General features: G+C 55.0%; 3 protein-coding genes across 7 annotated transcripts; 2 read left to right on the top strand and 1 right to left on the bottom strand.

Annotated features, from left to right (window-relative positions):
• Nucleotides 1-1,885: 1,885 nt before the first annotated feature.
• On the top strand, nucleotides 1,886-7,805 carry PSMD8 (proteasome 26S subunit, non-ATPase 8). Of its 2 annotated transcripts, none has more exons than XM_006215062.4 (7): nucleotides 1,886-2,298; nucleotides 3,326-3,398; nucleotides 3,517-3,619; nucleotides 4,608-4,773; nucleotides 5,768-5,868; nucleotides 6,752-6,863; nucleotides 7,578-7,805. In XM_006215062.4, exons 1-7 carry the CDS (start codon nucleotides 1,936-1,938, stop codon nucleotides 7,713-7,715), a joined length of 1,056 nt encoding a protein of 351 aa, XP_006215124.1. In that variant the 5' UTR covers nucleotides 1,886-1,935; the 3' UTR covers nucleotides 7,716-7,805. The 2 variants fall into 2 exon arrangements, with proteins under 2 accessions (XP_006215124.1, XP_072823240.1); XM_072967139.1 differs by having other exon boundaries at nucleotides 1,900-2,298; nucleotides 6,752-6,872.
• An 857-nt stretch (nucleotides 7,806-8,662) lies between these two features.
• Nucleotides 8,663-12,623, bottom strand: GGN (gametogenetin). 2 transcript variants are annotated; one of them, XM_072967135.1, is made up of 4 exons: nucleotides 12,475-12,623; nucleotides 9,991-11,704; nucleotides 9,770-9,849; nucleotides 8,663-8,845 (listed from the first exon to the last, which is right to left on the bottom strand). In XM_072967135.1, exons 2-4 carry the CDS (start codon nucleotides 11,683-11,685, stop codon nucleotides 8,728-8,730), a joined length of 1,893 nt encoding a protein of 630 aa, XP_072823236.1. In that variant the 5' UTR covers nucleotides 11,686-11,704; nucleotides 12,475-12,623; the 3' UTR covers nucleotides 8,663-8,727. The 2 variants fall into 2 exon arrangements, with proteins under 2 accessions (XP_072823236.1, XP_072823235.1); XM_072967134.1 differs by having other exon boundaries at nucleotides 9,770-11,704.
• An 843-nt stretch (nucleotides 12,624-13,466) lies between these two features.
• On the top strand, nucleotides 13,467-21,234 carry SPRED3 (sprouty related EVH1 domain containing 3). 3 transcript variants are annotated; one of them, XM_031682076.2, is made up of 6 exons: nucleotides 13,467-13,538; nucleotides 15,029-15,209; nucleotides 16,368-16,536; nucleotides 16,633-16,709; nucleotides 18,717-18,860; nucleotides 19,627-21,234. In XM_031682076.2, exons 2-6 carry the CDS (start codon nucleotides 15,033-15,035, stop codon nucleotides 20,290-20,292), a joined length of 1,233 nt encoding a protein of 410 aa, XP_031537936.2. In that variant the 5' UTR covers nucleotides 13,467-13,538; nucleotides 15,029-15,032; the 3' UTR covers nucleotides 20,293-21,234. The 3 variants fall into 3 exon arrangements, with proteins under 3 accessions (XP_031537936.2, XP_072823237.1, XP_072823238.1); XM_072967136.1 differs by lacking the exons at nucleotides 13,467-13,538; nucleotides 15,029-15,209; nucleotides 16,633-16,709 and having other exon boundaries at nucleotides 15,273-16,536; XM_072967137.1 differs by lacking the exons at nucleotides 13,467-13,538; nucleotides 15,029-15,209; nucleotides 16,368-16,536; nucleotides 16,633-16,709 and adding an exon at nucleotides 18,198-18,284.
• The last annotated feature ends 3,315 nt before the right edge of the window (nucleotides 21,235-24,549 follow it).

Here is a 24,549-nt window from a genome sequence, read left to right as displayed (position 1 = left end):
GCAAATGTGCCTTTGAACTCCACTCTCTGTTCAACCAATAGGCCCAACTTCAGCACCTCCTCAGAGGTCTTGGGTGAAGTGACTATGGAGGTCCTCTGACCATCCCCTGCCACTCCTTCACCGTAGAAGTAGAGGCCCAGGGGACACAGGGACAGACAGCTGGACCAGGTTGTCTGTGATGAGACAGCAAGGTGGCTGAGGTCACATTTTGTGGAGCTTAGGAATTATCAGAGGAGAATTTAGAGCCAAGAAGCTGAAGGATATGGTCAGATGCAGAAAGATGTCTTCACTGCCCTGTGGAGAATGGCTCAGGGCTGGAAGCTATAGGCTGGGGAGCGGGCAGAAGGGGATGGTGCTGGACCAAAGCCTGGGGTAGGGAGGAGAAGGCGCAGGTGGAAGGGATGCTCAGGAAGCCTGGCAAACAGACTGTGAAACTGACATCCCAAGGAAGGATGGGAGTGATGGGGGCATTTAGGAAAAGGCCCAGGCCTCTGCCCTGGGGGATGGGGGACAAAGAGGCTGTCACTGAGATGAGGACAAAGGAGAAGGAGGTTTTGTGGACACACTAAGGCCATTTGGGGACATGGTGGGTGTGGGACGTCTGAGAGATTTCTCAAGGAGCTTTTTCAGGAGGCTGCGGGAACCACAGGTCTGGGACTCAGGAGGGAGGTCAGGAATGGTCAAGTAGTATGGTCCAATAGTCAGTGGTACAGGCTCATCAATAAAATTAATTGCATTGATGCAATTCAGGAGAATGTGGTGAGATAATACCCATTTTTAATTTTTTTGGTGGGGGGAAGTAGGTTTATTTGTTTATTCAAATGGAGGTACTGGGTTTAATTGTGCACTCTGTCACTGAGCTATAGCCTCTCCCCTGACAATATCCTATTTTAACCATAGTTCATTCAGGCTGATGTAACAGAAGATCATAGGCTGGGTGACTTATAAACAACAAAAATTTATTTCTCACAATTCTGGAGCTTGGAGGTCCAAGATCAAGGTGCCAGCAGATTTGATGTCTGGTGAGAACCTGCTTCCTGGTTCACAGAGGATCATCTTTTTGTCCTCATATAGTGTCCTCACATGGTGGAAGGGATGAAGGTCGCTGGGGTCTCTTTTATAAGGTCAATAATCTCAGTTATGAGGGCTCTGCCCTCACAATCTAATCACCTCCCAAATGTCCCACCTCCTGATACCATTACATTGGGGATTAGGTTCCAGCATAGGGATTTGTGGGGAACACAAACATTCAGTCCATAGCAGATCCCTTTTCTTGGATTATCAAGTAATATTCATGATGTTCTATCAGGAAAATTCTATCATTATCCCTACTTCACAGGTGAAGAAACAGGCTCAGGTGTGCAAACATGTATGATTACATAAATAGGTGCCTGAAAAAGCTTTTTCTAAAATTCAACGTCCATTCCTTGTATTAATCCTAAATCAGAAACAGAAGGAAACTGAGCAAGATGATCAGATTACCTGATTACCAAAAACAGATGGCATATGGCAGTTAAATGTGACATTTAAAGCCATTAGGACTGGATGCTTTTTGCAAAGTTTGTGCATGCTTGTACACGCCTGGAGAAAATGTGGAAGAATGCACCGAGAGACTAGAGAGAAAGACGCAGGGTCAAATCTCAGCTGTTAATCTCTTGGAAGTTTACGCAGCCTCTCAAAGCCTGTCTATAACGTGGGACTAAGATAGCTATGCGAACGACTTCCACCATCCCCACCTCTTGGTTTAGAAGAGTCGTTGCAAAGGTAGAAATCTCAAGACAAACGTAGCGTCCTGAAACCCCAGGCTGAAGCCGGGGCGGCCATGTTGATTACGGGAGGTGAAAAAGCGTTGCAACCGCCGCCATTTTCAGTTAGGGCAGAAGACGACTTCCGGTCACCATCTTGAGTGACAGCAGAGGCGGAGCTCCGACTGGCATGTTTATTAAGCGCCGGGCTCCGAGGGCACCTACCCGAGAGCGACTGAACACTAGCCGCGGCGGGCGGAGGCGGGCAGTCGCAGCCCCGCCCTCGGCCTTGGGCTCCTCCTCCCGGCCCCCCTTCCGCCGGGCGAGCAGCTGTAGGCGTCGCTGCCGTAAATTGGGCCGGCGGTTTGCCGCATCACGGAAGATGGCGGCGGCGGCGGTGAACGGGGCGGCGGGCGCCTCGAGCTCCGGGACTGCGGCGGCCTCGGGCGCAGTCCTGCAGGCCGCGGCCGGCATGTACGAGCAACTCAAGGGCGAGTGGAACCGTAAAAGCCCCAATCTTAGCAAGTGCGGGGAAGAGCTGGGCCGTCTCAAGGTAGGGGTTGGATGCGGGCGTTTCGAGGGGTTCATACCCAGCCGAGTTCCGGGCCCAGGGGGAGGCCGCGGACCAAGGCTGGCTGGGCGACCCAACAGGGTGAAGGATTCGGAACAGCCAAAATGCGGGCTTGGAGGAGTGAAATAGTGAGAGGGCCTGGAACGGACAAAATGCAACCCCATGGTGGGAGGGTGATGGAAGGAGTGGGTCTGGCACAGCCGAGTGAGAGGTTAAATTTTTGGTGCTTGGAGGCCTAGCTGCCTGGAGTGGCAGGAAGCGGGTGTCGGAGTTTTTCTGATTGAGAGTTCTGGGCGACATCAAGGGGGAAATGAGGTCTGGACAGGGTGATGGAAGGAGGCTGAGATGATGGGGTGCGTGGTTAAGACCAGGCCAAACTGGGGTTCGAGAGATCTGGAGCTTAGGGATGCATCTTTGGGGAGAGGGGGCCCAGCCAAGTTGTGAGGGCAGAACTGAACCTAGGAAAAATATTCTTACAGTAGAGGACCAGAATGGAGCTCGGGGTGCTTCAGGCCAAGTGTGTTTGGGAAAGAGTGTGAATACAGTCGGTTGGGTCAAGTTGCTAAGAGAGTGTATATGAGTAGGGATGATGTCTGTATAGAGCTATGGGGAGAGGTTAGCCCCTCTTCCTCCCTGGTGTAGATGGGCGGGGGTAGCTGGGCCCAACCCAGTAAAGTGTGGGAAAGGATTGCCAAAGAACTGAAGGTGCTAGCGTACCCCCACCCCTTTGATTCCATCGAGTCAGGCACGGAGTGTGTCTCCTGTTTCCCCAGTGATCCTGTTAATACTTGTAGTCTGAGGTCATCCTCAGTGAACACTCGTCATGTGCCCAGGGCCTGATCTGAGTTCTTTATGAGGACTGACTCCTTTAATACTCAGTAACAATCTTATGAGTCAGGGATGATGATTAGCCCCATTTTCTAGGTGGGAAAATCAAAGCCTAGAGAGAGGTAAGTAACCTGTACTTGAAGTTCCATCTGCTTTCCTTCCTTCCCCTACTCTTTGTCAGCTGGTTCTGTTGGAGCTCAATTTCCTGCCAACCACAGGGACCAAACTGACCAAACAGCAGCTCATTCTGGCACGTGAGTGTTACTGGGGTTGGTGGGGAGTTGTCGGCTGGGGGCTGTGGCAGGAATGGCAGTAGTAGTGGTCGGGTTGGGACCATAGTCACCTCCTGAGAGCTTCCCCTGTTACCTACAGGTGACATACTGGAGATCGGGGCCCAATGGAGTATCCTACGCAAGGACATCCCCTCCTTCGAGCGGTACATGGCCCAGCTTAAATGCTACTACTTCGATTACAAGTGAGGATGAGCCCTGCCCCTTATTCGGTGTGTGGGGGAGGGTGGGGGGGTTACATGGTAGCTCTTTTAAGTTTCTACTCTGCAGTATAGCCACCATCACCTGTTACCCACCACGGCCCCAGCCTTGCCCCATCAGATTCATCCCTCCATGGCAGCCAGTAGGACCTTTGTGACACTGAAATTTGACCATGTTGGTCAAAATTTGACCATCTGCTTAGAACCTGTTATGGCTCTCCATAGCCCTCAGGTTCCAGACCAGGTTCTTTCCTGTGGCCTCCAGTGCTGTATGATCTGTGTCCCCTCTGTTTGTGCCTCCCTGTCTCTCCCCCTGGACTGTGCGTCTTCTAAAGGCAGAAGTGCCTTGGTCACTGCTGTGTCCCAGCACTACCTAGCATGGAGCCAGGCCCAGAGTAGGGACTCCTGGGCTGTGTCTTGAATATAAAGCTGAATGGTTTCATAACTGAATGGTGCCTGCATGGATTAATGGTTAAGAATTTGACATCAGAAGCCAGACAAACCTGAGTTTGAAACTAATGTTGCCACTTCCTGATTATGTGGTCTTGGGCAAATGGCTTCATCTCCCTAAGCCTCAGTTTCCCCCATAAAGTGAGGGTGGTGATTCTTAATATCATAATCATAGTTAACACTTACACAGTATTCATTTAGGTCAGGTACTGTTTTAACCATTTTACCTGGATTAAATCATTTAATTTACTTAACCCTTATTCATTTAACCCACCTCTGAGATGGATACTGTGGTGAAACCCATTGTACAGTTGGAGAAACTGAGGCTGAGTCTCTTTACTGAAACGAGGTCACTTTCTGGGGCCCATGTGCTTGTGACTTCTTCATGTCTCTCTGGGCCTCAGCACCTGATACTCTTCCCAGGTGAGAGCACAGGGCGTTCGTAGGGTCCCTGGAACCTAGAGCTGGGGACTTGGTCAGTTCCTAAGATCTCCTTATGTTGGTTCCCCACCCTGTTCCACAGGGAACAGCTCCCCGAGTCGGCCTACATGCACCAGCTCTTGGGCCTCAACCTTCTCTTCCTGCTGTCCCAGAACCGGGTGGCTGAGTTCCACACAGAGTTGGAGCGGCTACCTGCCAAGGACATCCAGACCAATGTATACATCAAGCATCCAGTGTCCCTGGAGCAAGTGAGGCTGAGGAAGGGGGAGGGGAGGGCCTGGCTGAAGGGAGTAGTGTGGGGACAGACATTTGGGAGGGTTTCCTGGAGGAGTAGGCAGGGTTCACCCATCTTTCAGCCTATGGACTCATTTGCTCATTCGTCCTACAAATATTGAGCCCCAGCTGGTTACCAGGTGCTGTGGTTGGCTTTCAGAATGTAAAATAAACAAAACAGATAAAATCTCTGATCTTGTGAGATGACATTCAGGTGAGGAAGCAGACAGTGAATAAAAAGATGAAGTAACCTGTATGGTTTGTAAGATGTGAAATGCTATGGAGAAAAATAAAGCAGGAAGAAGGGTGGAGAGTCGGGGGCAGGGGTGATTTTTTTGTAAGAGTGGTCAGGGAAGGCTTTGCTGAAAAAAGTGGAATTTAAGAAAGATTGGAAAGGGGTGGAGAATCCAGCTACGTGATCATCTCAGGGAGAATGATTCAGGTAGAGGGAGCAGCCAGACCAAGGGCCCAGGGCAGAAACACGCCTGATGTGTCTGAGGGACAGCAAGGAGGACGGTTTCTGGGAGAAGGTGAGCAGGGCCAAGGAAGAGCTTTAGTACCTAAGGTTAAGAAGTAGTTTCTACAGCTGCCGTCTCTCAGGAGGATTTCACTGTGGGGAGACGATGGGAGGGGGCAGCTGTGATGGGCTGCACAGCTTGGGCAAAGATGTGGAGGAATGAGGTTGGGTTGGCTCGAGCTCTTTCTCCCTCTTGTGATTGAAAAATAGATGAGATGATTAGGTACTCACCCAGGGCAGTCTTGAGAGAGAGAGAAAGAGTGAGAGAGAGAGAGAGAGTGAGAGGACCTGGAAGGGCTTCCAGGAAGAATAGGACCCAGTCTGCGTGGGAAATGGGTGACTGTATGGCAGAGGGATGGTGGAGGCACCGGGAGTCTGGTGAGGCCTCAGTGGGTTGGGCCCTGTGCTGCCTTTTCCTCACCTTCTCTTCTTCCCTACCCTGTCCTCTCCAGTACCTGATGGAGGGCAGCTACAATAAGGTGTTCCTGGCCAAAGGCAACATCCCTGCTGAGAGCTATACCTTCTTCATTGACATCCTGCTTGACACTATCAGGTGCGTGGGGGGTCAGGGCCCTGTGGAGTTCAGAAGAAGCTTGGACTCGAGTCAGATAGCCCTGAGTCGGAATCTCATTCTGGCCACTTGTGATCTGGGGAGGCTGGGCACAGGAGTTCTCCTTTTCTGTGAACTGAAACTGGTCATGAGGTGGGGATGACAGCCCTCACCTCACATTGGGCCGTGTACGTGTGTGCCCAGGTACACCAGACCCTGAGCGTGGGCTTGGCGCACAGCAGAGGGAGACCCTGCTCCACAAGTCACGTGGCTTCACCTCAGGTCACCTAAACTGTGGGAACTTGGTTTCCCCTTCTTTGGAGTGTTTTTGGCTTGAAAATGAACAGGGGGTGATATAATGAGCGCCCGTATACCTACCACTTGGCATAAGAGAGAAAATGCCTCAGAAACGGATACACTCGTCCCTGTCAATGGTTTTTCCCCAGAGCAAACTCCTTCTCCCGTTTCAGTGACTTGATGCCTTGCTGCTTTTCTGCTTCATTGTTGACCTCTTAATAGGGGTGCAGGGAACCCCCTCAGGATCGGATCTTGTAGGGAGGGTGTGATGTGAAGAGATCCCTATGTGAATCCGAGGCTGGGTTCCAGACAGCCTCAAGTCCTCGTGGCTGGGAGTGGGATTCAGAGTGGGATTCAGAGTGTGGGCCCAGGAGTCCCAGAGATCTGAGTGAGGGCCCGACTGTGGCCTTCGCTTTTTAACTCTAGTCCAGCTGCCCTCCTCTCTGAGCCTTGATTGGTTAAATGGGGGCAAGTAACATATTATCCAGCCATCAGTGCTGAACTGAAGGAGCTCACATCTGTCAGGCCTAAGAGGACAGGGCCTGGAGAGTTGTCTGTGCTTAGTAATGAGATCCTCATCTACCCCCAGGGATGAGATCGCTGGGTGTATCGAGAAAGCCTATGAAAAAATCCTCTTCACTGAGGCCACCCGGATCCTTTTCTTCAACACACCCAAAAAGATGACGGACTACGCCAAGAAGGTGGCTGGGGTACAGGGCAAGGAGCCATGGTGCCAGGGGTGCACTCACTAACAGCAGGGTGGGGTGGCCTGGGGGACACTGGAGCAAGACTGCCCAGGTTTGAATCCAGTTGTGTAACCTCAGGCAAGTTGCTGAACTTCTGTGAGCTTCAGTTTTCCTATCTGTAGAAGGGGGCTAGAAATGAACATGTGGAGTGAGCGTAGCACAGCACCTGGCACCAGGTGGAGGTGGAGGCTTAGTACATGTGGGTGGTTGTCCTAATCGGAAGTACTTAGAGGTTGCAGCTTTTCCCCACAAGACTTCACTTCCTTTGGTCCATATTTGTGCAGGAGCAGTGTCCTTGAAGATAACGAGGTATGGGGTGCAGTAGCCCTGGTGGCTGAGGGTCGAGATCAGACTGGAAGAGGTGAAATTCAACTTGAGCAATGGGGACAGCCGATATTTAGTGTTTACTCTGGGCCAAACACTATTCTCAGCACTTTTGGTTCCCTGAATGCTCACTGCAGACCCAGAGAGGTGTGTGATTAGGGTCCCCACCTCAAACATGGAGAAACTGAAGCACAGAGAGGTGAAGTTACTTGCCTAGGGTTGTGCAGGTAGAGTGGGGTTGGTGAGGACACTGAGCCAGGGCCCACCGGGGTAAGTGCTGGCTCTGTGGTGGGGAGGGAGCCTGTGTGATCACCCTATCCATTTTTCATCCCTCCCTTCTTGCAGCGAGGATGGGTCCTGGGTGTCAACAACTATTACAGCTTTGCCAGCCAGCAGCAAAAGCCGGAAGATACCACCATCCCATCCACGGAGCTGGCCAAACAGGTCATCGAGTATGCCCGGCAGCTGGAGATGATCGTCTGAGCCTGCCAGGCACTGGGGTGGGCAGGGTTTGCATTATTTAAAGCAGATGCAGTGCAGGGTTTCCTCCAATAAAGGTGGATTGACATTTTCTCTCTTAGGCCCTTGTCTCCCCGAGTGGAATGGTGGGGACATAAATTCTTATCTACAAGAACTTGGAAGTTTGGGGCCCTAGGGGGTCTGAGATAACCCTGTGTCGGCATCTCTTCAGCAGCCATTGCTCAGGGTTTCAAACCGAGATGCCCCCTCTGCACGGGCCCAGTGGTACCGTGGCCTGGGAAAGAGCACAGGCCCTGGATAGAGGGACTGTTGCAGCCAGCTGTGGACACACAGGAAGGCAAGGCACCAGAGTGTTTCAGTGAAGGGGGTGAAATATCCCAATTTTAAAAAAATGTTTGCAATGAATTAAACCAGTTTTTTAAAATGACATGAGAGATGGAACCCGTCTGTGGGCTGCCAGTTTGAGACTTCTGTGGAATGAAAGGCATGGGTCCTGGCATGGACTTGCCTTAGTTCCCGCCCTTCTGAGCCAGTGCTGTGACTTACGACCTGCACCCCCACAGCCTATGTTTCCTGCCTTGAAGTTCTTGAGGTGTGTTAAGACAGTCCAAATCTGGCTGAGCCACTTGCGGGATGTGGGATTTTTAAGAAAGCCTTCCAGAGTCAGTTTCCCCAGCTGTAAAATGAGAATGATCATTCCTGCTTTCCAAAGTGATTTGTTCTGAACCCCTGAACTTGACACCAGGTCAGCTTGGAAATGGGGCTGATCATATTAAAGGAAATAAGAACATCTCACCCCTGGGCCCATCAGTCCACATGCTGGATGAATGGAACCTCCGTTACTGCTAATCTGGGTCCAGCCTCCTTACTGTTTCCAGGATGTGGTGCTTTCATGGAGGCCCCTGCCCTGCCCCACCCCTCCAACCCTTAGACCATAACTGAGAGGCATCTAGGCATCTGGATGGTTATTTTATTGTCAAGGAGGGGAAAGCAGAGGGCACTGAGCAGACTACACTTAGTTGGAATGGGTAGCCTGCAAATCGTAGTGCTCCAGCCCGGCTACCAGGGAGCCAGCTAGCTTGATGGTGGTGACCCAGGGTGGTTCACTCAGGTGGTTGGTGGGTGTGCTCAGCCTAGGAAGAGGGTAGAGTCATCAGGGCCTGGCTATGTGATCCTTATCCCTTCTAGGCTCCACTTTCTCCATCACTATAAGGGACCATATCTGAATATCCCAAAGGCAGTTTAGGGCAGAGCTGTATCCACTTAAACTTAGGAAAGGGACTGAGGGTTGGTGATAGTGGCTCCCCCAACCCCTTGCTCCTGGCCCAAGCTGAGCCCCAGAGGTTCCAAGGCAGAGGGTCTCCCAGTGATTCAGGGTCCTCAGGAGCCAGGGTCAGACAGATCAGACCCTGATGACTGGATCCTGAGATTCAAGGGTGAAGAGGAGGTAACGAGCAAGCAGTGTATCCCCTGGATCTGAGGGAGTAACTACTGCAGCACATGGACTGGGACATCAGTGCCCTCTGGTGGTCAAAACTTTGAATCCCAGAGTCAGGAGAAGATGTCAAAGGGTGGAGGAGTCAGGAGCCTGAGGGACTAAGCTTGGGGCTTCCACTGGAGGCCTATGTTTATACCATTTGGTTCCAGGAGACCATCATTTCCCCCCCCCCCCCATCCCTGAAGAAATTGGGACATGGTCCTTCTTGATGCCCTTAGGACAGGGTCAGGGAGGTGAATAGGGTCAGGCCAGGTGGGAACAGCTATCCTCCCTGATGGTTCCAGAGAGTAACAAGAGGGCCAAGAGTTAGCTTGGTGGTCTGGATACTAAGGGGCTGGGCCACGGTGGGCCACGGTGTTCTCTGTCAGGGATCAGTATGGTATCAAGGCTCCTCTTGGTCCTGAAGGATTGGAGCTTAGCTGGGTTTGACATGCAACTAAAGGGTCTAGAGTCAGCTGCGGTCAGGACATCGAAGGGTTGAATGGGACACTCCAGGAAAGTCAGGTTTAGGATTTGGAAGGGTATGCCCTCCCCTCCCTACTCCCCGATCTCTCCTCACCAGGCAGACACGTTGCGTGGCAGGCGGCGATGGCGTGGCTGGTGGCGACAGTAACACTTGCAGGGACAAGAATTAAGCACCTGGAAGGGTGGCCAGTGGCGCGAGGCACCCGAGTTAGACGTCCTTGCCGGAGGAGCCCCGCTGCTACCACCCGCTCCACCACCGCTGTCAGGCACTGTAGCTGCAATACGTTCGCGAGGACCACTTCCAGGCGCGCCAACCTCAGGGGGCGCGGCGCGGGCCGCGCGGGCTGCGCGGGGACCCTTGTTACGGCGCGTGCGGGACTTGGTGGGCGTGGGCGCAGGCGGCGATGGCTCGGCGGTGGTGGAAACTGGAGCCGGAGCCGGGGCTGGGGCCGGGGCCGGGGCCTGGTCAGCAGCCAAGGCGAGGGGCAGAGCAGGAGCCGGGACGGGAGCCACGGCCTGCTCCAAGTTGCCAGCGCCTGCGGTGGGTGGGGGCGCCACGGGCAGCGGCGTTGGCTGGAGCACGGGCGGCTGCGGTATGGGAGGCGGCGCTGGAGGCGGCGTGGGTGGTGGCGTGGGCGGCGACGGCGGCGGCGGCGGCAGCAGCAACTCCTGTGGCCCGGGAAGTCCGGGGCGCACAGTCTCACCATTGGTAGGCGCCGGGAAGATGAACATAGGCGGCGCCAGCAAGGCGGGTGCGGGCCTTCGGGGCTCGGTAGCTGGATGCATCTGCTCTGGCGGAGGCGGCGGGGGGCCCCAGGGCCCGGAGAGCGTGGCTGCGCGCCGTCGGGGCGCCCCTACGCCTCCGCCAGTTCCATTGAAGCGGAAGTGGCGTTCAGGGCCATCGGGTGGGCTCACCCAGTCAAATTTGGGCTTCGAACCTGGGAAGGTGGTGTACGGTGGCGGCGGGAGCGTCCGGCTTTGGGACGCAGGCGCCGAGGGGAGTCCAGAACACCCCTCGCCGTCTCCATCACCGCCCTCTGCTTTCTGAGTCCCGCGAGGGAACTCTCCCGAGGGGCTAGCGTCCCCAGGAGCCAGGGGTCCCTGCTTCAGGACCTCAGCGTAAGAGATGGCGCCCGAGGCGGAGGCGAATAGCCCTCCGCCTCCGCCTCCGCCTCCGCGGCCTCCGAGTGGGGCTTTGGCCGCTAAGGAACTCGACGCTGCCGCAGGGAGCAAAGGGGGCCCTGAACTGAAGGTGACTTTACACAGCAGGCTCAGGCCAGGCTCAGAGGCCACAGGCCGGGCCATTTCGCCTTCTCCTGCTTGGGGAGATGCCCCTCTGCGGGCTCCGCCGGGGGTCTGGCCCTCGCTGCCGTGCCTGGCCTGGCTTTCTGTAGGGGCTGCGGCGGGTGTGGCCAAAGCAGGAGTGATTCTGCGGTCCGGAGGCTGCCGGTCGGAAGGTGGCGGTAGTGGCGGCTTCCGTGGCTCCAAGGGCGGCAAAGTTGGGGATGGGGCCCTCGGGACGGGGTCGAGGTCCTCTTTGGTTAGTTGCCGGGGCGGCGGCAGCAGCGGACGGAGGCTCGGAGGGTCGCCCTGGCCTCGATGGCTCGCCTCCAGCAGACTGCGGATCCGGGGCACCGGAGTGCCCGGGGGTTTTCGCCACTTAGACGGCGCGGGCAGCAGGGTCCCCACGGGGGGCGGGGGTGGTGTGGAGACTGCGGCCGCAGCCGCCTCCTCTGAAGGGGGAGTCACTGGCGAGGGCAGGTCTAAGGTCAGGGGCAGGGGTGAGGGTGAGGCCTGGGGCTCCGGGGGTACCGGGGGTACCAGGAGTCCCGGGGGCGCGGAGCTGCCAGGGAACCAGACGCCCAGCCCGCGAGCCAGGCGCATGGCCGGGGAGGAGGGGGTCATCTCAGGCTCCACCAGGGATGTCCGGCGGGAGTCGGAGGAGCGGTCCGAGGCATGCTCTTTTCGGGAGCCCCCGCCCGCGGACGGCTCCGACTGCACGTTCCCCATTTCTGACGGAGGTCGGGTACTGTGGCAGAAAAACTTCCACCAGTCAACCTGCCAGGGTTGTGGGGACCCCAAGAGGCTGCCTATATTTGGCTCTATCCGTCCGCACGGACCCCCGCCCTTGCCCTCCAAAATCCACTCAGGCACTACTAGTCTTTAGCCACATTTCTGTTGCCTGACTCTTGACGTTCACACCTTCTATCCCAAGGTCCCATATAGCTGCTGTTCAGACACTTGGCCCCCTATTCTTTTAGGATACTAAGGTTCGGTCTCTGTCTCCGTGGCTGGTCCTTCAGATCACATCCCTACACTTCGGTCACGTCTCGGGTCTCTAGGCTCCAAGACACAGGTCTTGCCTACTCTACTGTCAGTCAGGCCACATCACTCATGATGGTATGGTCTGTAGCCTATAAGGCCTAAAAGGAGTTCAAGCTTCTCTCCCTCGACTCGGAGGCTTCAAAGGGCCAGGCCAGGCCAGGCCCCGCCCCCGCCCTCTGGTCCCGCCCCCGATTGTCAGGGAATTGGGCCTCCGCACATAGCCCCCGCCCCAGGTCTGGCCCCAACCTCCGCCTAGTAAATGCCAGGTGTTCTTGCCATGCTAAGCCCTCAGTCCTCACCTCTAACCCTCAGATCCCTCTCTGTCTGTTGATCATTTGGGTCCCGCCCTCTTCCTAGGCTTCACTCAAAAATTTATTTCCCGCTCCTAGGAGAGCTGCAGGCCTCACACTCAGGCCCCACCCCTTTCCCCAAGCTCCGCCCTGGCTCCTCCTTCGCGCAGAGGATACCCCTTACCGACTCCTCCAGCCGACCCAAGTTCAGACCGCGGCCCCCTGGGCCCAGGGCAGGGCGAGGAACGGCCGTAGCAGAAAATAACCGAAAAGAACGGGGGTGCGGGTGAAGGCAAGTGGGCGAGACAGCGAGGGTGGACCCCGAGATCTAGGCCCCGCCCCCGGGCTCGAGGCCCCGCCCTCCTGTGAGCCAGCTTGAGCACGGCCCCTTACGAACCTGAATCTCCTCTTGAAATACTTGAAATTCCCCGCCCCCAGGCCTTGTAGTCCTAGGCCCCACCCCTTTAGAGCGTTTTTCTTAGCCCCTCCCCTTTTAAATACCCCACCCCTCGTCATTCCCTCTCCTGAAGCCCCGCCCATTACGAACACTGCTACGTAACTCCTCCCTTTTGGAACTCTTGGTCGTCCGGCCCCTAAAGACAGTTTACTTATAAGCTCCGCCCCTTTAGGACTTCGCCACCTGTCTTCCCAAGACCCTCTCCTGCCTCGGGCCCGCCCAGAATGCCCTTCCACCGTGGACCCGCCCTTTCCGTGACGCACGCGCTTGTCCGCGCCTTCGGCGTCCTCACCCTCTCCTTCCTTAGGCCCTCCGACCCCGCCCCCTTGCGAACGCTCCGTTCTCGCCCCATCCCTTTTTGAACCCAGCCAGGCACCCAGCCCCTCCTATTTAGTACCCAAAACGTAGACCCTCGCCTCTTTAGAACATTGAGACCAAGACGTATCCCGGACCCCTTCCCCACATCCTCAGGGACCGGTGGCGCCGATGGGTGGGAAAGTAGGAGATCCTTTCTGGAGCCTGAAAAAATGGGGGTTGGGGGGCTGTTCGCGATGTCAATGCCGGGCTCTAGGACCCAGCGGGCAAGTGCGTCTGCCTCGCGCTTACCCCTCCCCCAAGCCGCCCCCTCCCCCTCACCCATCTTCCAGGTTCCCCCTCCCTCCCCCCTCGCCCCGGCTCCCGGTGCCCGTCTCTAGCGCCGCCGGAACCAGCGAGGGAGCCGGAGCAAACAGGAGGAGGAGGAGGAGGCCACGTCGCCGCCGCTCGGAGCCCGGCCGGAGCCTCCCAGGCAGGTGCCGAGGGGGGCGAAGGGGCGGGGGCTGACAGACCGCCTGTCACGGTGAGGGGGTGGCCAGGACTTCGCTGCGGCCCATACCCACCCAGGCGCCCCCCAGACCCTGGCTGGAAGGACAAGGGGGTGGGGGCCCCCAAAATGTGCGGCAGCCATTTGGGGTACCAGTCTCCATTTGGGGGTCTGGCCTTCCTCCGAGGACGCCCCATTCATAAAATTCCGTACTGGACCCCCACCATTGAGGAACTCTAAGGACCACTCCCCCCGGAAAACAGACATGTGGGGAGCGTAGGGCACCTAGAAATCCCAGCGTCCCATCCCAGTAGGCCTTGAGGGGGACCCCAACCCTCTTTCTCTGCTTCACCTGTTGTCGGGGTAGGCGGGCGGACAAAGGAAGCAGCGTCACGTGACTGCTCATTCACAAAATCCCATCCCATTGAGAAAAGGGGGCTGGGGGCGCTGCGGCCGCCCCTTCCCCTCCCCAAGTGCTGGGGAAACCCGGCAGCCTGCAGGTGGGGGAAGGGGCTAGAGCTCTTTGCCTGGGTCCCTAAGGCTGGGGCACCAGGGTCCCTGCGCTAGGTGGTAGTGAGGAGTTGGACGCTGATCCCGATTACTGGGCGGAGGGCTGCGTCCCCTGAGCCAGGGGGCGGGGTAAGATGGTTCTGAAGGATGCTGGGGCGGGGAGGGGGAGGAGGAGGGATCAAACCCCAACCCCCGGCCCCGCCAATCTCTCCCCCTTGCCTTTCCTTGGCAGGGGCCTGAGGGAGCAGGCTTGATTTTTGTGAATGAAATGCTCTCTGGTGTCTCGGTCGCCTGTTTCTGGCTTCCTCTGCCTCCATCTCCCTTTTGGCCTGTATCTGGCCATTTCTGTTTCTCTCCCTGCTCCCTGCCCATCTCCCGTTGCCGGGTGACTCAGTGAGCTTTGCATCCGGTCTCATTCATAAATCCGGGAAGGGGTGGGGGGGAAGAGAGCCTGGGTTTCTCACCCAGCCAGTGGCCTGGGCGGCAGGGTGCGGAGGCAGTGTAGGGGGAACTGGAGCTGAGTTGAAGGGCTCTAAGAAAATACATATGCGCAGGCACCCAGCTGTGAGGGGGACGATGGGTGGGGCTGTGGGTACGTGCTAAGGGAGGAGAAGGAGACAGGGTTGATAGGGGATGAGCAGGAGGAGGAAGGGAAGTGGAAGAGCGAAGCTATGGGGGTGGGGATGGGAAAGATGGGGAAAGGGAGGAGAGGTGGGGATGGAGAAAAATGGTAGATATGGAGAAGAAGGTAGGCATGGGAGAAAAGAGAGGGCCAGAGGAAGAAAGAAGCCATAGTGGAAGAAGGTGGGCATGGGGGGAGAAGGTGGGCATGGGGAGGAGGTGGCTAAGGGTGCCGGAGATCCAGCTGCGAGAAATGAAGAGAGGAGATGAAGGTTGGGGGGACACTAAATAGGAGAGCAGGGTTGGCGCTTACTGACCATGTTGTCCTTGTCCTCCCATCTCTTCCAGGTACATGGTTCGGGTCCGAGCCGTGGTGATGGCCCGAGATGACTCCAGTGGGGGCTGGCTGCCTGTGGGGGGCGGGGGCCTCAGCCAGGTGAGCGTATGTCGGGTCCGAGGGGCCAGGCCCGAGGGGGGGGCCCGCCAGGGGCACTACGTCATCCACGGGGAGCGCCTCCGGGACCAGAAAGTGAGCCACCCTGGGGCGTGGGGGTAGGGTGGGGGCGTGGGGAAGTAGGGGAATGGGGCTGGGAATGCAGAGGTGAGGTCAGGTCATCTCCCAGCTCGAATCAAACCGGGGCTGTGGGATGGAGTTGGAAGTGAATATCTGTCTTCTGGATAACAGTTGGGCGTTTTGTGGTCTATTGGGGGTTTTAAGCAGGTCCTGTCCACTGCCATTGCCCTGCTGGACTGTCACAGCAGCCTCCTCACTGGTGTCCTTGCCCTGCTCCTGCTCCCTCCCCCAACCTCAGTCTGTTCCACAGGGGCTGTGCTAACACCTGACTCAGATCACATCTCTCCTCTGCTCAGAGCCCTCCCCGTGGCTCCATCTTGCTCAGAGATCCTTGCTACGAGGATCTGACACCACTAGCCCCTATCTGCCCTAAGTATATGGAGGCATTTGGTAGGGGGCCATCTGGAAGTGTCAAATAGGGTTTACAATCCTATTATGGGTTGATCAGGAATATTCTGGGCTGACTGGCATGATTTGGAAGAAGAATGTTGACGTTTCAGCTGAGGATGTAGTAGAAAGATTTGGATGGTTTGAAAAGGCTTGGGGTAGGGTTGTCTTTCAGAACAGGAGTTGGAAGGAACAGTGTAGGGGGGATTTGAAATGGTGTGAAGGAATAAAGTGATGTTGGACAAGGATACAAGGGAACACCTCAGGTGCTGACTGGCATCTGAGGGCAAGGCTGTGGGTGTTTGATAAGAACTTGCAGGTAGTCTTTTGGGAGATTACGGGACATCAGAAGGGGACTAACAATAATATTTTGAGCTGTTTAATGAAGTTTGGGGAGTACTGTTAGGCCAAATGGGAGACATTGGGCTATCAGAAGGTGAACTAATTTTTTGAGACATTCAATAAAATTTGAGATTCCTATTGAGATATGAGAGGGGGGTGTTAAGAAAATGTAGAGATCGGGGGTTTGGGGAAAAAAAACTGGTCTGTCAGAGGTGTGCTCAATAAAACTGAGTGGTACTGGGGTGTTGGTCAGTGTTCAAGGATACACCTAGGATTGAGAAATGAGGTTTGTGGGGGTGCTTTGGCATAGAGCCTGGGGTTGACGGGAAGTCACGGGCATGGCTGGAAGGGAATGTCTGACCTGGCCCCCTCCTACCCCCTCAGACCACCTTGGAGTGTACCCTGAGGCCAGGCTTGGTTTACAACAAGGTGAACCCCATCTTCCATCACTGGAGCCTGGGTGACTGCAAGTTCGGGCTGACGTTTCAGAGTCCTGCAGAGGCTGATGAATTCCAGAAGAGCCTGCTGGCTGCGCTGGCCGCACTGGGTCGAGGTGAGTGGCCCAGTTGGTGGGCACTGGGGGCTAGGGTGGAGGGGTGGGGGAAAGTGGGCCCAAGGGACTCACTGTCTGCCTCTCTCCCTGCCCCAGGCTCGCTCACCCCCTCCTCCTCCTCCTCTTCCTCCTCCCCTTCCCAGGACACCGCAGAGACTCCCTGCCCTCTGACGGTGAGTCTTCAGGTGCAGCTCTGCTGGGAGGGCAGGGGTTTATTTCTATCCTACAAACATTCTTGAGCACCTACTGTGTATCCAGCACCATGCCACTTGCTGGGGACACAAATTGGGGCCCAAACTATTTGTGTCAATTTCAATCCCAATTATTCCAGGTTTTCTATTCTATCATGATTTACACATTCATTCAAGGGTATTTATTGAACACCTTCAACAAAGTCGTGTTTTAAGCACTGGGGATACATCAGTGAACAAAACAAAGTCCCTTTTCTTGTGGAGCTTCAATTCTAGTGTGAAAAGGCAGAAAAAAAATTAAGGTACAGTATAAAATGAATCAATATTGGAAGTAAATGGATGAACAAATTAATGGGAAATCCATCCTCCTAGTTACTCACTAGGAGGTACAAACTTTGGAGCCATCCTTGACTCCTCTGCTTTTTTTATGTCCCTCATCTGTCAGCAAGTATTGGCTCCACTTTCAAAATGCTCAGAATGTGCCTCTAACCTGGTTACAGTCCAGCCTCATCTCCCAGCTGGACCATCTCATCAGCTTCTCATCATCAATTGCCTTCCTCAGCTCTTTTCTCCACAGCTAGCCAGAGGGACCTTATTAACATCTAAGTCAGCTCATGGTCATCTCCCACTCAGAATCCTACCAGGCTCCATCTCACTCATGGTAAAGGACAAAGTCCTCAGAGTGATTCAGAAGATCCCACACCATCTGGCCTCCAATTACTCTTCCTCATGCTCACACTGGCCTCCTCACTCTTACTCCAGAAGGGCAGGCACTTTCCTGTCTCAGGGCCTTTGTACTGACCAGCCTTCTGTCTTAAAACACTCTTCCCCATATTTCCACCTGGCTTATTTCCTTAGGGCTTTACTCACATATCGCCTTTTCAGTAAGGGCCTCCCTGAGTAACCTGTTTAAAGTTGCAGTCTCACAGGGTTTCTTATTCTGCTCTAATTTTCCCCCATCTTATAAGATTATTTTCCCTATTTCCTTTCCCAATAGACAGTTTTCTTATCTATTACTTTACTGTCCATCTGCCATGCTAGAATGTCAGCTCCAGGAGGGCAAAGATCTTTTTGTTGCTTTCTTGCTGCATCTTTAATGCTTAAAACAGTGCCTGGTATACAGTAAGTGTTCAGTAAATATGTGTTGAATAAATTGATTGAATGAATAAATGCACGTAATGTCGGATTCAATTTGGCACTTGCTGGGAACAGTGGGAGAACACTTGGAGGAACAGAACTGGTTCCCTGGGCAGAAAAGGAGGATTCCCAGGGTAGTGGGAGATGCCAGTGGGTCTACAGAAGTCACAGAGACAGGTACCACTTAATGAGCACTTACTCAGGAAAGAAGCTGTGTTTTCCCTGCTTCATCTCACATCCTCACAATGGCCTTTGTGAGCCTGGCATGTCGTGGGTGCTCAATGAATGTTTACTGAAGATAGTAAGTGGATGAGGTAGGAATGATTCCCAGGTTACAGAAAGGAAACTGAGGGTCTGAGAAGTGATGTTTCAGCTTGTAAAGGCCAGAGCTTGGTTTGGATGGGAAGGAAAGCATTCCAGGTGGGTAGAAATTCCCCCAATGAGGCAGGAAGGCAACTGATGGCCATTGAAAAGGGATTCTGAGAAGGGAGGATGATTTGATGTTCTGTAGGTTGGTGAGCTGAGCAGATAAGAAGAGGGGGTCAAATAATAACAACCCTAACCATTTCTAGCTCTTCCTGTACTTCAGGCATGTATTCTGCCCTTTACAGTGGGTCCTAACCACATCCTTATGAATAGACACTATTATGATCCTCATTTTACAGAGGAGGAAACTGAGACTCAGAGAGATGAGCTCACTTGACGGAGGTCACACAACCAGTCAGTGGCAGAGCCGGGGCTTGAACCCAGGCCTGTCTGGCCGCAGAGCCCTCGCTCACAATGGGAGGGGGTCTGTGTAAGGGCATCGGCTGTGCCAGGGGTCCCGGCTCTGAGGCCGCCAATCTCCCCCAGTCCCACGTGGATAGCGACTCCTCCTCCAGTCACAGCCGCCAGGAGACACCTCCAACCGCCGCGGCGGCCCCCATCGTCACGGTGGAGTCAGCTTCGGGCTTCGGGCCAGCCACGCCCCCCCAGCGCCGCCGCTCGTCTGCTCAGGTGCGACCTCCGACCCCAGCAGAAGTCTGGGGCTCAGGGTGGAATGGGGCCTGGGATGGGGCAGGGCGCGCTGGAGTCCCGAAGTGGGCGGGAGCTGAGGCAGAAGAGGGGTGAGAAACCACAAACAGATCCTACTGGATGGCTGACGTGACATGGGGAGTGGGGAGCTTGGAGGCCTTGGTTCTTCCGAAGGTTGGGTGAGGGCTTCCTGTGTCTCCTGCGCTCTTGGAGATTGGAAAGTTCTGAATTCCACAGGGGTTTAGGGGACGACTTTGAGCACATTAGCGGGTTGCTGGTACAAATGGAAGAAGTGCTTTAGACTGTTTAATTCACGAGGGTGGGGCTTGGTATCTAAGGGGGTAAAAAGGATCTGGGGACCAGACTCTCGCGTCCTAAAGGAGGAGATAGCTGGGGTCCAGAACTCCCGAATCTGAGAGTAGAGGGGGCTGGGGGCTGGGATCTCGGATCTTTAGAGGGCAAGACTGAGAGCCTGGACCACTGGGTCCTTAAGGTGTGTGGGCTTGGTTCCTGGATTCTTCTGTCGGTCTCTAGACTTCCTCTGTCTTTGGGAGAGGAGTGGGCTGGAGTATTAGAACTCTGAATACCAGACCCACGCAGTCAGGATCCCAGGACAGGATCCTAGGATGAATGAGGCCTGTGGCTGGGTCTTTAGAATTTCGGATCTTCTAAGTACGGAATGGATGGTGGTGGAATGTTGGGGATCACAGACCCCACTGACCTATTCTCCTGTCCCTTCGTTCCGCAGAGCTTCCCTCCACTCCTACCTTTCACGGGGATTCCGGAGCCTTCAGAGCCCCTGGCCGGGGCAGGGGGCCCGGGCTGGGGCGGCCGCGGCTACGAGGATTACCGGCGCGCCGGGCCGCCTGCGCCTCTCGCCCTGTCCACCTGTGTCGTGCGCTTCGCCAAAACCGGAGCGCTGAGGGGCGCAGCCCTCGGGCCCCCTGGGGCCCTACCCACTCCTCTCACTGAGGCTGCGCCCCCAGCGCCCCCGGCTCGCCCACCCCCGGGCCCCGGCCCGGTCCCAGCGCCGGCCAAGGCCTCCCCCGAGGCGGAGGAGGCAGCGCGCTGCGTGCACTGCCGCGCGCTCTTCCGTCGTCGTGCGGATGGGCGTGGCGGCCGCTGCGCCGAGGCCCCGGACCCGGGTCGCTTGCTGGTTCGCCGGCTCAGCTGCCTGTGGTGCGCCGAAAGCTTGCTCTACCACTGCCTGTCGGACGCCGAGGGCGACTTCTCGGACCCGTGCGCCTGCGAGCCGGGCCACCCGCGCCCCGCCGCGCGCTGGGCGGCGCTGGCCGCGCTCTCCCTCGCCGTTCCCTGCCTCTGCTGCTACGCGCCCCTGCGCGCATGCCACTGGGTTGCGGCGCGATGCGGCTGCGCCGGCTGCGGGGGTCGCCACGAGGAGGCGGCACGGTGAGGATGGCCTGGTGGGTCCGGTAGCCAGACTGAGGACCCAAAATTGAGGGTCTAGGACCCCGGACTCTGTTCAGACCCCAAACCCAAACCTAGGCACACTTGGATCTTGGAGCTTGAGTTTGGATTGAGAAACCCCAGACCTGGAACCTAGACCCCAAATCTAGGACTGAGAGACCCTAAACCCAGCTTCATTGGGATGTCTGTCCAAGAGGTCCCAGGCATCCTGAGTTCTGGAGTCCCCGTTCTCCACCCCCAACCCCTCTGACCTAGACTGAGGAGACCCAGGGATTCCCAGACTCCACCTCAGGCAGGCAGGGGAGCACACGGATTCCTGAGAGTGCAGGACCCTGAATCCTGACTCCTTGTTTAAATTACCAACCTAGACCCAGTCATGCCTGGCACCATGAACCCTCAGATTACAGCCCCAGAATTAGTCAGGAGTTGCCAGTACCTGACCCTGCCTGTATACAATTACACCCAGATCTTGAGACTATAGGACCCAGAATCACCCCCAAGTGGTTCCCGAATGCTCACCTAAAACCTGGGGCACCTGTGTCTGAGATGTTCTTGTAGCCCCAGGACTTCTTAGATGCCAAATCTTAAGATATCCTGAGTCCTTGGATGTGCTCAAATGGATGTTCTCTTACCAAAGGACTTGGAAGACCCATCTTAGAGTCCTTCTCCCCCACACTCACCACCCAAGATCCAGAATTCAGATCAAGATGCTTTGGGAGCCAGGGATCAAAGACCTCTGTAGACACACCCATACTAGGCCAGTGTTCCAAGGAGCTTTAGATCTCATATATAGGACTCTGAGGTGCCTGGTACCCCCAGATGTAGAACTGAAGGTCACCAACACCTCAGGTCCCAAGACACTGGTTCCAAGCCCTCAGATGGCCCTTTTCCAACTCTCCTTGGACTCAATTTCAAGCCCCAGAATGTCCTGGAATCTTTAACTTCTTTGTACCCACAGATCCCCAATCTCCTAAAGGCTGAAAGCTCAGCTCCCAGAAGATGGGATGTTCATGGCCACTCAGACCTCTGACTCCTTGATGCCCCCAGCCCCTGAATGGCCCAAGGTGCTTTAGGAGCACTGGATCCAAGGCCCTGAGGTGCCACTGACCCCCCCAATTCAGGGCTCAAGCCTGCATAATATTGAGATTGTCCCTGACCCAAGACCTTGGTCCCTCCATGCCAGAGACAGTCAGATCCAAGGTGCCCCAGGACCCTAGCATCTTCAGATTCCAGATTTCTTTGGATTCAGACCTCTCTAGCCTGATATTCTCCAGGTCCAGCTTGAGCATCCCCTGAGATCTCCTGCCCCTTGAATCCTGCCGTACATAGGCCCCTGAGACCCCAAGTTTCCAGACTCTGGAATTCTAGTCCCAGGGTTGCAGCATCCTGCAGAACTACCCCTTTACCCTAGGGGAAAAACCATTTTGACTAATATTCTTGGATTCCAGGACCATCCAAGTGCTCCCTGCTCCCATTTCTAGGACCCAGCATTACCATAGACAATTGTGCAGGCTGTTCACTAAACAAAGGCACACGGACAAGGTGGTGAGTGGGGCTGGCCATGCTGTGCCCTCAGAGGAAGGTGTACATTTTTCTAAGTTGCACAGAGGCAGTTAGCTATGGCTCTGCTGGTACAAAATGTGTGCTCGTGCCCGTGCGTGCGCGCGCGCGCGCGCGCACACACACACACTCTCTCTTGGCTTTGCAGTCTTAGCCCTCTTCCAAGCCTTTTATGTTCTGCCCCTCTGTTAACCCCTTCTCTTCCATCTCAAAGTTGGGGGGCACTTCAGAAAGTTTGAAACCTTGTTTCACAGCACTCTGAGACCGGTCTTCTTGGGGAAGGGGGATTCCACAGTCTCTTCACCCGAGTGGATTGGGACTCCCAGAGTACCTCAGTTCTGATGGCTCGCATGGGGGGATCAAGGTCTTGGAACAAGACAATCTCAGTATTGTATGGGCTTGAGACCCGTATCTGGTCCCAAGCACCTGGAAATATGCACTTACCTTTCTTCATTACCCAGACTTGGATGGCCTTGTAGGGGTTCAAGGTATAGGTCAAGGGGGCCAGAGGGATGGATCCTTCTGTCACTTCCTTTAAATTATTAACTATTTATTACATCCGGAACCTGTGAGATTCAGCTCTCTCAACCAGACCCTGGGATGGGTGAGAGAAAAGGGGGGGTGTCCCTCCCATCCCCACTCTGCCCAGCTCTCATCACTGTCAGACCCACCAGAGCTGAGGGCGGAGGGACTGGGGGCTGGGGCTGCCTGGGTCCCCATCCCCCTCTCTGTGCCTCGGTCTCCTCCCTTCCGTGGTGGGCGGGGGGAAGCTCCATTCTTAACCTACCTCGTTTTGGGGAGGGGTGGGACAGGGGGACCAGAGTGCTGTAAGGTGCTGTGGGATCTGTGGATGAAGTGGTGGGGGCTGGGGGATGGTTCCCTGGCTCCCACCTCCCAGCACCGCCTCTCCCAGGTCTCCCGGTCCTGCTCCCTGCTAATACCCACCTCTGATCCATGATTACTCTTCATCACCCTGAAGTCAGGGGTGCATGGAGGGCTGACCCTGGGAGCCAGGAGACCTCAGATCCTGGAGCCCCCAGACCCAATTTCCCAGCTGCTTGCCCCTTGGATTGGCTGCTTGGCTCCCAGCCTTGGGGGAGGCACTCCCACATTAATCTTCCTGATCTTGATTCTAAGCCAGTCTGTGACCTCAATATTGTTCTCATCAGTGCAGGCTGAAGTAGTGGGGAAGGATGGGGGCCAAAGACCCAGCCTTGTCATCAGGGGAGGGGGGCATGAGATATTGGCTCCAAGAAATGTCTGTGACAAAGTCTCAGCCTGTGTTCTTTATTTGCATTGATGCACCCCATCCACTCACCTTCCTGAACCACCAGACCAGTCCTCTACCCGTATCCTCCTTTCCCCTCCCCACCGTTTAGTCCCAAGCAGACCCTCTGGCTAGTTTTATACATCTAGTCACTCTACAGGTCCATTTATTAAACACCTATTTTACACAAAGCCCTGTTCTAGGCACAGTGGATAAAGTAGTGAACAGAACAGAAAAAAATCCTTTCCCATGAGGAGCTTATGAACTTTAGAGTGAAGGAGACAATAAATAAATGACATGTTAGAAATGATATCTACTATAAAGAAATAATCAAGTGGAGATGAGGGATTTAGGCAATTGCAGCCAGGGTAGTCAGGGAGGCCCCAGTGAGGAGCTAGCATTTGAATAAAGCCCCAAAGGAGATGAGGGAGCCCTATGGATGTATGTGGGAAGAGTATTCCTGATAAAGGGGACGGTCGGTCGTGCAAAGCCCTCAGGGAGGAGTATGCCTGGTAAGCCTGAGGGACTTCAAGGGAGATGGAGGGGAGGAAGCAGGGAGGACGTTACTGAGGAGATGAAGGCAGAAGGGTGACAGGAAAGATCTGTAGGGGCCTGCAAGCCACTGCATGGACTTGGTGTTCACCCTGAGTGAGATGGAGCTACAGGAAGGCTCCAAGCAGGGGGTGGGGGATGTGACTTGACTCAGGTGTCCAAAAGTTCCCTCTGGCTGCCTGTGGGGGACAGACACTGGGGTAGGGGGGCATAGAGATAGAGAGGAGGCTGTTGTGATGGTCCAGGGGAGACAGTGGTGCACAGGACCAGGGTGAGAGCAGTTGGGATGGGGAAAGAAGTGGGCAGGATACTAGATCTGTTTTGAAGGTCAAGTCTACCAACTGAGATATGGATGTTTGCTACAAAGAGAGGAGTCAAGGTTATGACTCCAAGGCTTTGGCTTGAGCAATTTTTAATATTTTATTAAGGTTAACAAATGCCCCTCTGAGTACCCAGCCCTGGGGTAGGCAGGACTATGGAGGAACTAGATTAAGGGTAGGCTCTGCCCCTGAGGAGCAAGTTCTGGCCTTTCTTCCCTGAGGCTCTACTCCAAGTCCACTTTTTCACTCTCAGAAGAATTATCTAGAAACTACTGGAGACCAGAATAAAATCAGGAATAGATTAAATGTGAAACAATAATTTTATCAACAGCTACAGAAACAATAGCAATACTATAGGTTAAGTGGTTAGAAGCCTGGACTTTGGAATCATCTGACTTTGAGTCCTGGCACCACCATGCATTCAGTCTGTGACTCACCCTCTCTGAATCTGTTTTCCATAAAATATCTTTCACTCTAAAGATAAGATACTTATCCCAGTAGCACGCATGAAATGCTCAATATATGTTGGCACTTTAAATTGAGT

This window comes from Vicugna pacos, chromosome 9, assembly GCF_048564905.1.
Source record: "Vicugna pacos chromosome 9, VicPac4, whole genome shotgun sequence".
NCBI lineage: Eukaryota > Metazoa > Chordata > Mammalia > Artiodactyla > Camelidae > Vicugna > Vicugna pacos.
Note: the sequence above shows the minus strand (reverse complement) of the source record. Positions and strands in the feature narration are given on the sequence as shown.